Source organism: Mya arenaria, chromosome 14 (assembly GCF_026914265.1).
Source record: "Mya arenaria isolate MELC-2E11 chromosome 14, ASM2691426v1".
Lineage (NCBI taxonomy): Eukaryota > Metazoa > Mollusca > Bivalvia > Myida > Myidae > Mya > Mya arenaria.
In genome coordinates, this window is record NC_069135.1 from 62316986 (window position 1) to 62333489 (window position 16504).

At 35.9% G+C, this 16504-nt stretch overlaps 1 protein-coding gene across 1 annotated transcript; it reads right to left on the reverse strand.

Moving 5' to 3' along the window:
• Positions 1 to 9630: 9630 nt before the first annotated feature.
• LOC128217769 (interferon-inducible GTPase 1-like) lies at positions 9631 to 13083 on the reverse strand. Its single transcript, XM_052925141.1, has 2 exons — positions 12955 to 13083; positions 9631 to 12795 (listed from the first exon to the last, which is right to left on the reverse strand). Exon 2 carries the CDS (start codon positions 12793 to 12795, stop codon positions 11563 to 11565), a length of 1233 nt encoding a protein of 410 aa, XP_052781101.1. The 5' UTR covers positions 12955 to 13083; the 3' UTR covers positions 9631 to 11562.
• Between the last annotated feature and the right edge of the window lie 3421 nt (positions 13084 to 16504).

Consider the following 16504-nt stretch of genomic DNA (forward strand, 5'->3'; position numbering starts at 1 on the left):
GGAAAGATGTACAATCTTCCCAGTACTATGTAACACGAAAATAACATAAATCTTTAATATGTTAGGATCCTGTTGTACAAGGAATCAACCTTTCAAATGCCATGTCAGACCTGAACATCATTAACCACTGTTTGGTCTGTTTAGATACAAAGGACCCAGTGCTGTGTTGTAGCTGGTAAACATCAACAAATTCATAGTTAGCAAGAGTATGTTGATGAAGGGAACCTGCTCCTGTGAAATCGCGGGTAAACGTAAACCACTGTTTAGTTTGTTTAGAACTTGTCGGATAGGGAAAAATCCCTTCAGATACCATATTGTTCCTGGTAAAGATAAACATAAACATTCTTTGGTTTTGTTTATGTCAAGTAGGACAAGGTGACAACCTTCACAGTGTTATATTGAATTAGTATTAATAGTTATATGAAAAACTTCAGAAACAAGTACAATAGTCGAACGTTTAAACATAAACCCTATTTAATGGCACAGGGTCAACGTCAAAGACATAGAACATAAAAACAAACAATCACAAACCAGAAAATGGAAAAACAACTCAACACTCCACCATCAGCAAAATGCCTATATACTGTATATAAATATGGAAGGTATTACCCGCCAGTAAATGCATGCTGCATTATGACATTTCTCTTTTTAAATTGCTAGTGCATTTGTTTAAATCGTAAGTGCCTTCATGCAATTGCTTCGTTCGTGTTTGTAATGGACAACTGCATATGTCTATGTGTACAACTTTTAGTTTCCTTCATGTTATTGCTTAGTATCTACGTCTAAACGATAAATGGCAGATGTCAAGTTTTTACTTTTTATTGACTTTTGTGTACTAATTAAAATACAAGAGTACAATTAAACTTCTAATAGTATTACTAATAATATGTATATAATGTAATAAGACCATTAACAGCTAACTTAATTATACAACAATCAAACATAGCAGTATGCATTTACCAATAAGCATATAGACGATAGACGAATGCATTTAGACGAACGCAACTAAACGAATGGAATTAGAAGGGAACCAGTAAATATTGGTTTCCTTCGACAGCAATATTAAATGGGAATGAAAACCAAATGCTGGTACCCTTCTTATCCACGGGAGAGCACTCTCGCGACTTTTGCTACGGTGGCAGTCAAAAGTTTTCGTGCAGGAGCTGTCAAAATTATATCTAAAAGAGGCAATATCTGACATTATCTGGAGCTAAAAATGTAATACTGCTTGATGCTATTTTCTGCTGATTTTTTTTTTTAGTTTTTGGAAGTTTTTATTCGGTACTGAGTTAGACACATATCCAAATTCTAATCTGCGTTTCGGCCTAAAATTGAAATGTGTTGTTTGCGAGCGGTGAGATTTTGACCAATTTTCGATAAAAAACATGCATGTTTTGAAATTTCTATGTATTGTCTACTAGGCGGTGACCAATTGTCGATGGATAACATGTTTTGAAATTTTTGAGGCCATTAAACAAAATCAAAGTATGAGCATAGTTCTATCATTCGCAAGAAAATATGTACGCCTGGCTGTCATGTATAGAAATCTATGCATGTGTTTCATTCACTCAAAGTTTCAATTTCTTTGCCTTCACTGGCTTCAGGACAGCCAAAGCATGTATACTAGAAATTTGTTAAGCACCAGTTTTAGGTTCAGATAATGTTATACATGACCTCTTCTAGATATATTTTTGATAGCTCCTGCACGAAAGCTGTTGACTGCCACCGTAGCAAAAGTCGCGAGGTTTCCATTCCCATATAATGTTGCTGAGGCAGGATACCAATATTTACTGGTTCCCTTCTCATTCCATTCGTTAAGTTGCGTTCGTCTAGATGCATTCGTCTATCGTCTATATGCTTATTGACAAATCTTCAGTGGTCTTATTACAGTATATAAATACTATTATTTATTTAGTATTTATAGTTAAGTTGTAGTTTTGTACACAATTTAATTATTTAGTTATTTAAATGTCAGAACTTGACACATTTCATTTGTCGTTCGTTTAGACGTTAACACTAAGCAATAAAGTGAAGGCATCTTAAAGTTGTACACATAGACAAATGTTTCTGTCAATAACAAAAATGCACGAAACAATTGCACGAAGGCACCTGCCATTTAGATGAATGTAATTGCAATTTAAAATGAGAATTGTCATAAAGCAGCATGAATTAACTGGCGGATAATCCCTTCCATATATAAAAACCTTGGTATGTTTATCAAGGATTGTTGGGTCATTAAAACGGTCAGTAAAATGTAAAACTACAAAAGGTTAAAACTTGTATGTGTGCACAACCTCACTTTTATACAAACAATTCCGAATAAAAAATATGGATGCTGCATTGTGTATATTATTAATATTTCAGTTTATATAAGCATTTCAGTAGACTTCAATTGCCACCATTAACTTATCAATGAAAATGCGGGAGGTAATTATGCAAACAATTATATTAGCATTAGCTGTTTGCATATTGAATATAGTCCCAGATCAGTCGTTTATGAAAAACGTATCTTTTCATCAAGATCAATATAACACAAAATATTCATCTACAAATTCAGTTGAGTGCAAGGTTGTAGATTCTGTTATAACGTTTACCACTTCTAAACATGCAAAGCATTTCAGTTATTCAGACGAGAAAATCGTTGATGCAAATTATAAAGGGTGCCATGATATAGCATGTAGTAAATCATATTTGTTTTTCTTTAGAGATAAGCATAAATAAATTAAACAACAATTAGCAGCTTAATATATTCGAATAACCCGTAAGTGCTCAATCACACGAATACCGTATTCTGATTTTGCTGATTTTGTGTTAATTAATCGACGAGTTGATTTGTTTATAATTTTAGGCCATTTTGATAGAATGTGAATATTTACTTTTACAAAAAAATAACTTCTGTTTACTTTAAGCGAAACGCAAAAACATGTTATTGTACTAAAAGATTCTTATCATAAACGCCTTGGCGTTTGTTTCTTTTTATAGTGAATTTAAGTATGCCCTTTTATTCTTAAGCTGAGCAGGGTCGGTTTTTATCTTCTTACTGATCAAAATTGCATGCAAAAACCTTTTTAAAAACTCGTTTAAATATTAACCGAACCATTCAGGGACTTCTTGATATATTTATAATCGTCCTATCGTTGTTCGGGTAATTTACCAATTATGCTCAGGTAAAAACACGGATTGAATTTGTTCAATGCCAATCTGCTTTATGTTTAACTGTTATGCTGCCTGTAAATCATGTATCTGATTCCAAAATTATTACTTTATCTTTGAAGCGAAATTCTTATACAGCTCATACGCTTGGGCTGTTTCAAAGGGGATTCGTTCCCAGGCGATAATTGTTTAACAATACACTTTACAATTATCCAACTGCTGTTTAACAAAACACATCAATACCTTGGCCAATCGTGTAACCACACACCTCAACACCAATCGACAATGGTATAACCACACACCACAACACTTGTCGACATTTCTATAACCATACATCACAACACTTGTCGGCATTTCTATACCCATACACAACAACACCAATGGACAATTGTATAATCATAAACCTCAACACCAGTCAATTATTGTATAACCCTAAAACCCAAATCCAGCCGAGAAATTTTAAGAATTCACCTCAACACCAGTCGACCAATTTTATAACTATACACCTTAATACCGGCAAACAATTTCAAAACACTTTACCGTAACAACAGTTTACAATCTTATAACCATACATCTCAGCACCAGTCAACATTTTGATAACCATATACCTGAACACCAGTCGACCATTTTCTTCCTTATTCTGTTCTAAAACAAAATCACCGTATTTTGTTTTCGACCTCTGAAAGTAAACTTTGTGCTTTTGCCAGAGTTTGGAGAAGAGCTTTATAAGATATATTGTTATATTTCGTTCAAATCCGTTTCTCTATATTATGTATGTGTATCTAGTATTAATGTTTTGTTTGTATACGCTGATGAATAAATTATGTTTAAATATATGTGCTATATTTTATATATCTTGATGTTTGGTTGTTGTTGTATTTTCTGACCAGAGGATTGAAATAGAATGGTATGATAAAAATAATGTCCCGTTCCCTTTTAACGCAGGTAACGCGTTATGAAACATTGTTTAGACAATTAAATGAATAATCTTTGTGGTAAAAAGCTAACCAAAGCATGTGCTCCTATATCTTGAACATTTTCCAATGCCATTGTTTACAATTAATTATGTCAGACCTTGGTATCAAGACCAACGCGTTGTAGACCAAAGGGTGGCGGAATGAAGACATTAGTCTGTTAATATTGAGCGTCAAACAATACCATTATATTTGATTGCAAAACCTTTGCTCATTGAAAACGCTTTTGTATAACAAGTTCCTATTTGACAAATTAAAGTGACAAGATAAATGTCCTTTTGAAAAGATCTGTAATTAAGTATTGATCGGTCCGGTTCGGTCCATGATTCCACAGCGCTTCTATTGAAATATGATCGAAATGATATGTTTATGCAAACTTGAAGTATAAACACCTACCTTGTGTCCATTGTCGGGGTTTTCAAATTCTACTAAAGGAATGATATTATAAGCAAAATAATTTGAACGCCATTGGATATTGTATATAGCTCAAGGACATTTGTCATTTAAGAACTGGTTAAAAAAATGATCCAACTGATTTTGGCACTGCAACATGGCAGATTAATCAGTCTGAAGAAAACAACATCCTAAAAACATTATTTCTAATAGAGTCGTATGGAATAAACCTCTATATGTTTTAAAATTCCGTGTCTCGACAATCATCCTGCAATTGTACACTAACAAAGTGGAGGATAAGTATGGTGATCATGCCATTTTCCGAACGTCCATTTTATTAGATTGTTATAGAAATCTCCGTAAACCAGTCCTACTTTGGTTTCATCATTTCATAATTGGTAGCTTACAAATAGCTAATATTTAGTTTATTCAACAGTTCATAGAAATTAAAATAAATCTCACTGCATACAGGAATCAATTTGACATCATTAGACCTAATTAAACACTTGTTGTTCTAGTAATTCCAATACCAATACCTCTAAGTCATTGCCTTTCTGAGCAGATCAGGTATGGCATTGATGTTCCCTATACGTATTTTGAGCAAATTCTGCTTATGTTCTGATGTTTTGCCAAACATAATGTGTATTATACTATTATGGTGTATTCTGTGTCCGCGAAAAACCGTATTGATTCTTCAACTAGTATTTTAGTTTTGAATATTCGTCTAGCTTGTAGCCGTAATTTGGGTGAAAACTAGTTTATCCAGTACTCTTGTTTCATCTTGTATTTATGTTCTAGATCCCCACTTCTGATACTTCAGAATGTGATTAATTTATTAATTTTCTTGTCTGTATTTCCACATCATCGATACTATCTTCATGTTTTTTTACCTGTCAGTTTTTCGCCATTTGAAAAGGCATCAGGATACTCTGTATCCGATTCTTAATCTGTAGTTGTCTTACATATATCAACTTTCATTACATCTTTTACAGGAGTGTTTCCTTCTCATCTATTTCTACATCAACTAAAACTTATTCTTGATATGCATATGAGGTTTTGGTACTGGCTTCCATGACATTTTCTCGCTTCTTCTTGACCTTTTTCACCAACAGGTAAAAAAATTCTGTGCATTGAAACTGGCTTTAATGACTCTTTTTCTGTATCTTCTTGTTTTATTTCCCCCATTGGAAACATATTATTTCTTAAGATTTAATATTAAGTTTACCTATTGACCTTTTACTTTTAGGACCGGGATGTTTAGATTTGGTTGCTCAATCACCTCGTAAATTGTACTTTTTGTCTGCTATATTATGTATATCACGTCAACACCAGTCAGCCATAGTATTAACGTACACCTCGACACAAGTCGTCTTTTGTATAACCGAACACCCCAACACTTACCAACTTTAGTATAACAGTACACCTCAACACTAGTCGAATATTGTATAATCGTACACCCCAACACCAGTCCCTACCGTATAACCGTACACGTCAACACCAGTCCGCCTTTGTATAACCGTACACTTTAACACTAGTCGTCTTTTGTATAACCGTACACCTCAACACTGGTCGTCTTTTGTATAACCGTACACCTCAACTCAAGTCGACTTTTGCATAACCATACGCCTCAAAACTAGTCGTTTTGTATAACCGTACACCTCAAAACTAGTCCGCTATTGTATAACCTTACACCTCAACACAAGTCGACTTTTGTATAACCTTAAACCTCAACACTAGTCGACATTTGGACAACCGTACACCTCAACACCAGTCGACTTTAGTATAACAGTACACCTCAACACTATTCGACTTTTGTATAATCGTACAACTCAACACTAGTCATCTTTAGTATAACCGACACCTCAACACTAGTCGACTTTTTTATAACCGTACACCTAAAAACTAGTCCGCTATTTTATAACCGTACACCTCAACACTCGTCGACTTTTGTATAACCATACGCCTCAAACTAGTCGACTTTTGAATAACCGTACACCTCAAAATCAGTCCGCTTTTGTATAACCGTACACCTCAACACTAGTCGACTTTTGTATAACCGTACACCTCAACACGAGTCGACTTTTGAATAACGGTACACCTCGAAACTAGTCCTTCATTGTATAACCGTACACCTCAACACGTGTCGACTATTGTAAAACCGTATACCTCAATACTAGTCGACGTTTGTATAAACATACACATCAACATCAGTCGACTATTGTATAAGCATACACATCAACACTAGTCGAATATTGCATAAGCATACACATCAACACTAGTCGACTTCTTCATAACCGTTAACCTCAACACTAGGCGACTATTGAATAATCATACACCGTTACACTAGACGACTATTTTACAACCATACTCCTGAGCTCAATTCGCCTTTACGATTAAACCAAACAACAGAACAAAACGAAATTTGTAAACACAAATATAAAAAAATATTGATTAAATCCATGTATTCACTTTCTCAACAATCATTTAACTAAAAAAAACAAACTCCTTTTGTGTTTTTTTCAAAACTTTTATGACCAAAATATATTGGAGATGGTTTACATGTTACGAATATAGACCAAAACTTGTTGGAGACAGTGTACACGTACCAGCAATTGACCAAAAATATTGGAGACAGTGTAAATGTACCAGATATTAACCAAAACATGTTGAAGAAAGTGTACACCTACCTGAAATTAAGCGAAACATGTTGGAGACAGAGAACATATACCAGTAGATGACCAAATACATGTTGGAGAACGTTAACATGCACATGAAATTGACCGTAAACTTGTTGGAGACAGGGAACCTATACCAGGAATTTACATAACATGTTGGAGACCGTCAACATATATCAGAAAATGACCAAATACTTGTTGGAGACTTTTAACATGTACCAGAAATTGACCAAATACATTTGTAGACACTGAACATGTACCAGAAATTTTCCAAATACATGTTGGAGACAGTGTACTTGTACCAAAACATGATAAATAAATGTTGGATACATTGTACATATACCAGAAATGGATCACATAATGTAAACAATGCACATGTACTAGAAATTGACCAAATACATTTGTAAATATAGAACCTGTACCAGAAATTGACTGATCCATGTTGGAGACAGTGCACATACTAGATATTGAACAAAGACATGTTGAAGACAATGTGAATGTACCAGAATATCACCGAAACATTTTGGAGACAGTGAACATGTCCCGGAAATTGACCAAACACATGTTGGATACAGTGTATGTGTACCAGAAACTGACCAAAGAATGTTGAAGACAATGTGCATGTACCAGAGATTGACCGAATACATTTTGGAGATAGTTGTAAATGTTCTTGAAATGGACATAACCATGTTGGACACTTTGAACCTGTAACAGATATTGACAAAAAATGTTGGACACAGTGTACATGTACCAGAAATTGACCAAATATATGTTAGAGACAGTTAACATATACACGAAATTAACCAACTACATGTTTGAACAGTGGACATGTACATGAATTTGACCAAATACATGTTGGAGACATGGAGTACATATGCAAGAAATTAACCTGATATATGTTGGAAATAAACCCAAAATATGCCAAATACATGTTGGAGACAGTAAGCATGTACCATACGTTGACTAAATTCATTTTGGAAACAGTGTACATGTACCAGAAATTGACCGGATACATGTTGGAGACAGAAAGCATGTACACGAAATTGACTTAATACATGCTTAATAAAGTGTTCATGTACAAGAAATTGACGACATAAATGTTGTTAACAGGGGTTTTGCAAATGAAACTGACGTGATGAAAGTTCGAGACAATGTACATGAACATTATAGTGACCAAATATTCGTTAAGAACAGGGCGACTGCACAAAAAAAACTGACATAATAAATGTTCGGGGACCATGATAAAATTTACAGTACCCATTCGGATTAAATCTTGACCAAGGAGTTGAAACTATTAATTAAGACAAGAGATGTTTGTCAAACATTATGCCCCCCCTGAGCGCCATGTTGTCAGGATTATATGGAAAATTGAATGAAATATGCATGGACCGAAATGACAGCTGATTTGTTGCTGTTTTAAGATTATGACCATTAAAGTGTGAGGATAAAGTGTGTTATGACCGTCATGACCTTTGACTCTATGAACTCAAAATCCAGAGTCATTAGCTGGTCACCAGAAACCAAAATGTCAAGTTTGAGGGCCATGGGTGCAGGCATTGTCAAGTTATCACAAGTCAATTGTTTTTCGTTCAAGGTCACTGTGACCTTGACCTTTGACCCGATGACCCCTTAAATCATAAGGGGTCATCTACAAGTCAGATGCAACTCCAAGTCAAGTTTGAAGGCCATGGGTTCAGGCATTGTTGAGTTATCACTCGGACAACCTTTTACCATTCAAGATCACTGTGACCTTGACCTTTGACTCTATGAATCCTAAATCAATAAGGGTGATCTACTGGTCAGGCTTAACAGCCATGTCAAGTTTAATGATCATAGGTTCAGGCATTGTTGAGATATCAGTGGGGGAAGATTTGTTAACTTTTTTGCGTTAAAGGTTACTGTGACATTGACCTTGGCCTGATGACCCCCAAAGTTGATAGGGGTCATCTACTGGGCAGGCCAAACCTTCATGTCAAGTTTGATGACTATAGGTCCAAGAATTGTCGAGTTTGCTTTCAAGGTCACTGTGACCTTGACCTTTGACCCCTAAAATCAATATGGGTCATCTACTGGTCAGGCCCAACCTCCATGTCAAGTTTGAGGGCCATGGGTGCAGGCATTGTTGAGTTATCACTTGGACAACCTTTTATCATTCAAGGTCACTGTGACCTTGACCTTTGGCCCAATGACCCCTAAAATTAATAGGGACAATCTTCTGGCCGGGCTCAACCTCCAAATCAAGTTTGAGGGCCATGGATGCAGCCATTTTCAAGTTATCACTCGGATAACCTTTTACCATTCAAGGTCACTGTGACCTTGAACTTTGGCCCAATGACCCCTTAAATCAATAGGGACCATCTTCTGGCCAGGCCCAACCTCCAAGTCAAGTTTGAGGGCCATGGGTGCAGGCATTGTCGAGTTATCAATCGGACAACCTTTTACCATTCCAGGTCACTGTGACCTTGACCTTTGGCCAGATGACCCCCCAAAACCATAGGGGTCATCTCCTGGTCAGGCCAATTCTCCATGTCAAGTTTGAGGGCCATGGGTGCAGGCATTGTTTAGTTATCAATCGGACAACCTTTTACCATTCAAGGTCACTGTGACCTTGACCTTTGGCCCAATGACCCCCAAAAACCATAGGGGTCATCTACTGGTCAGGCCCAACCTCCAAGTCAAGTTTGAGGGCCATGGGTGCAGGCATTGTTGAGTTATCACTCGGACAACCTTTTACCATTCAAGGTCACTGTGACCTTGACCTTTGACCCATTGAGCCCAAAAACAATAGGGGTCATCTACTGGTCAGGCCCAACCTCCAAGTCAAGTTTGAGGGCCATGGGTGCAGGCATTGTCACGTTATCACTCGGACAACCTTTTACCATTCAAGGTCACTGTGACCTTGACCTTTGGCCTGATGACCCCCAAAAACAATAGGGGTCAGCTACTGGTCAGGCCCAACCTCCATGTCAAGTTTGAGGGCCATGGGTGCAGGCATTGTCACGTTATCACTTGGACAACCTTTTACCATTCAAGGTCACTGTGACCTTGACCTTTGGCCTGATGACCCCCAAAAACAATAGGGGTCATCTACTGGTCAGGCCCAACCTTCATGTCAAGTTTGAGGGCCATGGGTGCAGGCATTGTTGAGTTATCACTCGGACAAGCTTTAAAATTATTTTACCATTAAAGGTCACTGTGACCTTGACCTTTGACCCGATGACCCCCAAAATCAATAGGGGTCATCTACTGGTCAGGCCCAACCTTCATGTGAAGTTTGATGACCATACGTCCAGGAATTTTTGAGTTATCACTCGGACAAGCTTTGGTCTACCGACGGACCGACCGACCGACATACCGACATGCCTGTGCAAAGCAATATACCCCTCTTCTTCGAAGGGGGGCATAATAATAAGGTAAAATCTTTACTGTGTGGGTGATAAACAGGCGAAATTATTTTTTTATTAAAAATTATATTTCAAGATAAAAAGCACATGTAAACTTAATCCAGATGAATTTAGTTACAAACGTTATAATCGAAATAAAGATTAATTTTGATTTTTGAAACACAAATAAAAACTAAAACAATCAAAAACAGTATTTGTATCCGTCAAACTATATACATATTTCAAGTATTATTGTGTTGCTGTGCAAACAAAGCACAGGGTCTGATATTATTAGTACAAAGTAAATACAAATATGTCAAGCAAGTGCAAAACGATGAAAAATATTTAGTAATTCAAATGTGTCATGCAATTGTTCAATAAAACAAAACAATCATTGAATGTTGAACCAATCCTATAATAATATAAATCATTATTAGAACTCGCATAATTATATAAAAATGTAAAACAATAAGAACGCTTAGATAATGGATGACTGAAAGTGCAATGTCGCACAATATGAGATACTTTGTAATTGATGAAACAAATACAAAGGTATTAAATAAAGCAGTCATGCACACCAAATACCATAGAAATTATATATTATCAAACGAGTTACATGAGAAATATAATGTACAAACATCCAGAATTTGAACATAAAATGGATACCTGTTACAATAATCAGGTACTGATACTCTGCAACCATTCAAATTACAGGGCACTTAGTTATTTTCATTCACGCCTTGTACCCGGTGTATAACAATACTACGCATGATACAGGACACTATCCATTTGTCCATTATAAAAAGTGCAGATATTTTATATCAAGCTGATACGCTTACGATGACATTTATCATGTCTAGAGAAAGAATACCGTCTGATGAAGGCACTAGGAGTATCACTAATATTCTATGGCGATATTTAATTCACTCTTGCACTTAATCGGTCGTTCCTTCATCATATTCAGAAAATGAATTCTTTATCAAATCACTGTCTTATGTCGTCGTTTAAAACAGATCGTGCAACTTCGTTGTGTAATTGTCGCGCCTCAGTTTCACACATGGTCAGAAGCTTATTCAAAGTGTTCAAACAAAGCGGAAAACTTGCTACCGCCGAAATAAGACTGCCAAGTACTGGTAATATCAACTTTGAAATATCTTCAAGTGCTTCTGAAACCACATGTACAGATGCCCATTTAATTAACTCTTTTGCTGATATCAAAACCAAATGGGACTCCAAATGAAAGTTTTTCATTAATTGTTCAATTTCGATGTTCAAATGATTTGATAATCTTCTGAGACCCTTATCATCTATGCCAAGCTGTTCGCGATAAAAACAACCTTCTTTATAGAGAACTGCTGCTTCCGCCGCAAGCCCAACGCCTGGTACGGGTACGGCTGATCCTGATGAAGCCAGTAATGCAACTTTGTACATCCTTCCTTTCAAGATTTTCACTTTCTCGTTTATTGTTTCATCGACATCGGCCGCTAACGAAAGGATCATTGTTTGCCTTTTGAGGACCGGTGAGTCTTTAATAAGGGTTTGTAACAGCCTTTCGAAGTCAAACTCTAGTTTTGCATCGTTGTTTATCAGAAAAATGTGACAATCGTCATCGATTACTCCCTCCTTTTTCAGTGGTTCGTATATGCTCTTTTTCACTTCCTCCATTACCTTTTTGGCTTTAAGCTTTTTGGGACCTGGTCTCTTGTCTTTGTAGATACTCAAATCGATGTGCGTCCTCACGAAGTAAAAATGTTTCTCGTCTCTTTTTATCTGTTTCGCAAACCATAGATCATATTCGGTAAATCTGTCGCTTGATACAATTAAAAAGAAATCGTATTCACTGAGCTTATGACCTATCTTATCGAAGTAGCCTTTTTGTGGATAATTTGGTGTTCCAACCCCAGGAAAATCATGTAAAGCCAGATTTGGTCGGTTATTATTTCTGTATGTCGTAACCGTTTTTGTTGTCTCAACCACGCCAACTTTTGCCATGCCGTCATCATCCGTTTCTAAATCAAGAATAGCATTGATCAAGGATGATTTTCCAGCTCCTGAATTTCCGACAACTGCAATATTCAAGTCTGTATGTTTCCACATGTCTAATTCACGTTGAAGATGTTTGCTAAATTTGGTAACCCCCATTACTTTCAGGACATCGACACATTCCTTGATATCCTGGTGGATGTAGTCAGGCTGAGCTTCGAATTGCGCCGCCATCTAAAGTTAGAACAATTAAATCTTAAATGCGCTTGGGTAAAATAAAGTTCTATTTACTTCCTAGTCGATATAATAATCATTACAGTACGTGTATAATGTTTCATTTTTTATTTAAAGTCAATTTATGTTAGTTACACAACTAGTGTATTAACTGCATACCCTTTATCTTCCAATGAAAAACTATGTAATTCCTTATCCTATGCCATTGCAAGAGCATGTGATTGAAATAATGTCCGACTGTTACATTATGACACAAACGCACGCGTCATGGTAAACCGGAGCGACAGAATATATGCTCAGTGTAGTCAGGTTGATATAAGGGAGATATTCTCAATGGGAATGACATTCAACCATGATACTGTGAAATCATTAATGTTCGTGGGGCATTAATGTTCGTGGTTTTCGTGAGTGATCCACGAATTCACGATCCCACGAAAAATTGACCCTTTATTCCCTTTTTCAGTTGCCATGTTATGTACATACTCTAGTTTACTCGTTACAGAGGCCGCAGTACACATCGTAAATATCCGTCTAACTGTATATCTTACTATCATTGTTTTGTTAGTATATTATATCAGCCTTTAACAAATAATAAACCAAATCATTTTAATTTGTTTTTATGAAACAAATGACAGAAGCACGTGCCTTAACATGTGCTGTTCATTAAAATCTCAAGGTTTACAAAATGTGAGTGATGAGTGTCGGTTCTCGATTTTTTTTCTTTAATGAAATAATAAATTGATTACTGGGCACCCTATGTGACAATGTACACAACAAAGCGTTCACTATACTTGAATCACGGGCCAGCGCGTGGAATGCAGTCGATCTAGGACGATCGCAATTTCGGTTTTTTTTTCAAAAACGAAAAACCACGATTTCAAGTACCCACGAAATTGTAATTTTTCGGCAAACCACGAAATTTCATGCCCACGAATATTAATGTTTTCACAGTAATGCTTAGTTGCAATCCTTTGTGTGCAGATATACGAGATAAACAGCTTTAATGCCCTATCGCCCGCTTGATCGTTTTGAAAATAGGTATGCTCTTTGTCAGTGAATTCTTTACTTGAATAACTTTTCTTTCTTTAAGCTACACCTCACATTGCGGACAAATGTCGTTATATCATTTATATCAAATATCATATCATACGTTGTAATTAAATAAAAATGATTTGATACATCTAAATACTCTTTAAAGACAATTTCGGAATATTTTCTTAGTATAATTTCGTTTAAACATTATATATTATACAACGGCTGTGAAGAAATTTAAGCTTACTTATACTAAGTCACTTTTGTTGGTACGATGTTTCGCGAGAGTTGGGTCTTGTGTTGTAGGGGAAACTGAAGTACTCGGAGAAAACCCACTTGTCCGGCTTGATGACCACTTACCAAACTCACATGCGCCCAGGCCGATAATCGAACCCGGGGTTGCCTTGGTGAGAAGAAAGCGCGCTTACCACTTCGATCTTGGAATATAGGATAGTCTAAAAGAACAATTGAAAATCAGTATCTTTGAGTACAATTATATTTCATGGCTAGTTCGATACAAGTTATTAGCATGAAGTCGTAAAGCAACGACATTAGGAATTTGACTGAACTGTTTTATTTTAATTACTAATTACTCAGGGTATTCAACATAAAACGTAAATTATTTATGCGAAATTGTAAGGTTGGGACATGTTTAGATTGAATAGAGGTATACAATATAGTGATATCAGTACAATATTCCAAACTAAACAGAACCTTTTTTTGGATCACTGAACAAATAATACGTTTGTTTTTTACGTATTGTGACAGCCTCTTACGTATTTAAGTTGGTATTGATACGACCTTAAAATCGAACAGAGCAGGTATAGAGTTTAAGATATAATTTAGCGATAATTTCTCGTTACGGAAAACAAATGCATAAACGTAATACTCCTGCATTGTTATCACGAGGGATTACAGCATTCACGATCGAAATTTATTTAATTTTAGGTTGGAAAAACACTCCGGCAACGTAGCCTTGGTTAAACCACTTTACATATCCTTGGCATTAGCGGTCATGTATTATAATGAAGTACAAATAATTATAAAATCATATATTAAAAAAACATACAATACCAAATCAAGCCTGTAAAAACTTTCAAAAAACACCAGCGAAGGATCGTAAAAACAACATAATCAACCAGCATAGGACCTTTTGAACATGCAAACCAAAGAGACTATGTGAAATGAATTAATACGAAAGTAGATATAATATACAAATCACAGCAACTAGTGAACATGTTCCTTTAAATAATCAGTAATTAAACACGTGCGCAGTTTTAAATTTGGTAGGAATTTGGTTGCCTCGGTAATATCCCCATTTGTATTGTACATTTGATAATTATAAGAAGTGAATGCATTTTGTTTTCGGGTGTTTAAGGTGTATGGACGCAGGAGTGACCGATTTGTTAGCCTGCTGTTTTGAAAGGCTAAACGCGTGTGTCAGGTTGATCTAAGATAAACGCGATTGATTTGGGATATTCACCATATCCCATGACGTTCAATTTCTGCTTGATATATCATTTCTTTTCTGGTAGAATTCGAAACTTCACAATGTTCACGTGGTAGGTGGTAATTAAATTTTTTATAGTAATTGTTTTTAAGTTTGCATGCACATATCAAAGCAAATATATTTCAATAGAAGCGCTGCCGAACCATGGTACAAACCGGTTCTATCAAAACTTAATTTAACTTTTTTTGGAGGAGAACAAATATCTGTTCACTTTAATCTTCGAAATGGGTACTTGTTTTACAAAAGCATTTTCCATGACGCACATATTTAGCAATCAAATACAATGTAACGATTTGATGATCAATATTGGTAGACAAATGAGACCGACACTTTGGTCTACAATCAGATTGTCTTGAAACCAAGGACGGATATTATTATTGTAAACATTGGCATAAGGAAGACTACAAGATAATAGAACATTTGTTAATTGGCTTCAACAGTCTGGTAAAGGAATACCGCTTCAATCTAAATAGAAAGTGTATGGTAAACTTTACATACTTAAACAAACAATCTGCGTTCATATCACCGTTAATGACGTCAATGACGTAAATCTTTCCTGAAATGCTCACAACTAGTCGTGATCTTGACCGATATCGGAGCACTTGTGATACAGCCTGAGTCATGTTGAATCTAAATATTCACGTACATACAGCAAAATGGTTTTGCAATGAATAACGATCAATCCGATGGACTGCCTACTACTACTACTACTACTACTACTACTACTACTGCTACTGCTACTGCTACTGCTACTGCTACTACTACTACTACTACTACTACTACTACTACTACTAATACTTCTAATACTTCTAATACTTGACCTGTACATAGTTGATTAATCGAACAAACATGACTTGATGTATCTAAAATTATACAAAAGACTACTTGCACGGTTGACTTTATATTACAAGTGGTGTGGTATTTAATTTGCTCAAATTAAAATGGAATGCATTAAAATTCAAATTTAAACAAAGTATAGAAAATAATCAGCTCGTTCGGATTCTCAAACAAAATACCAACTAACTACACTTTCCAAGTCCACTCAAAATGTTATAATTGTTACTTCGTTTAAAGCTTTTTTTAAAACAAGCAAACAATCGGCTATTAACATTCACACAAGCTATGAGTGTCACCCAGTACCAAACAATACCAATTAAAATGGGCAGC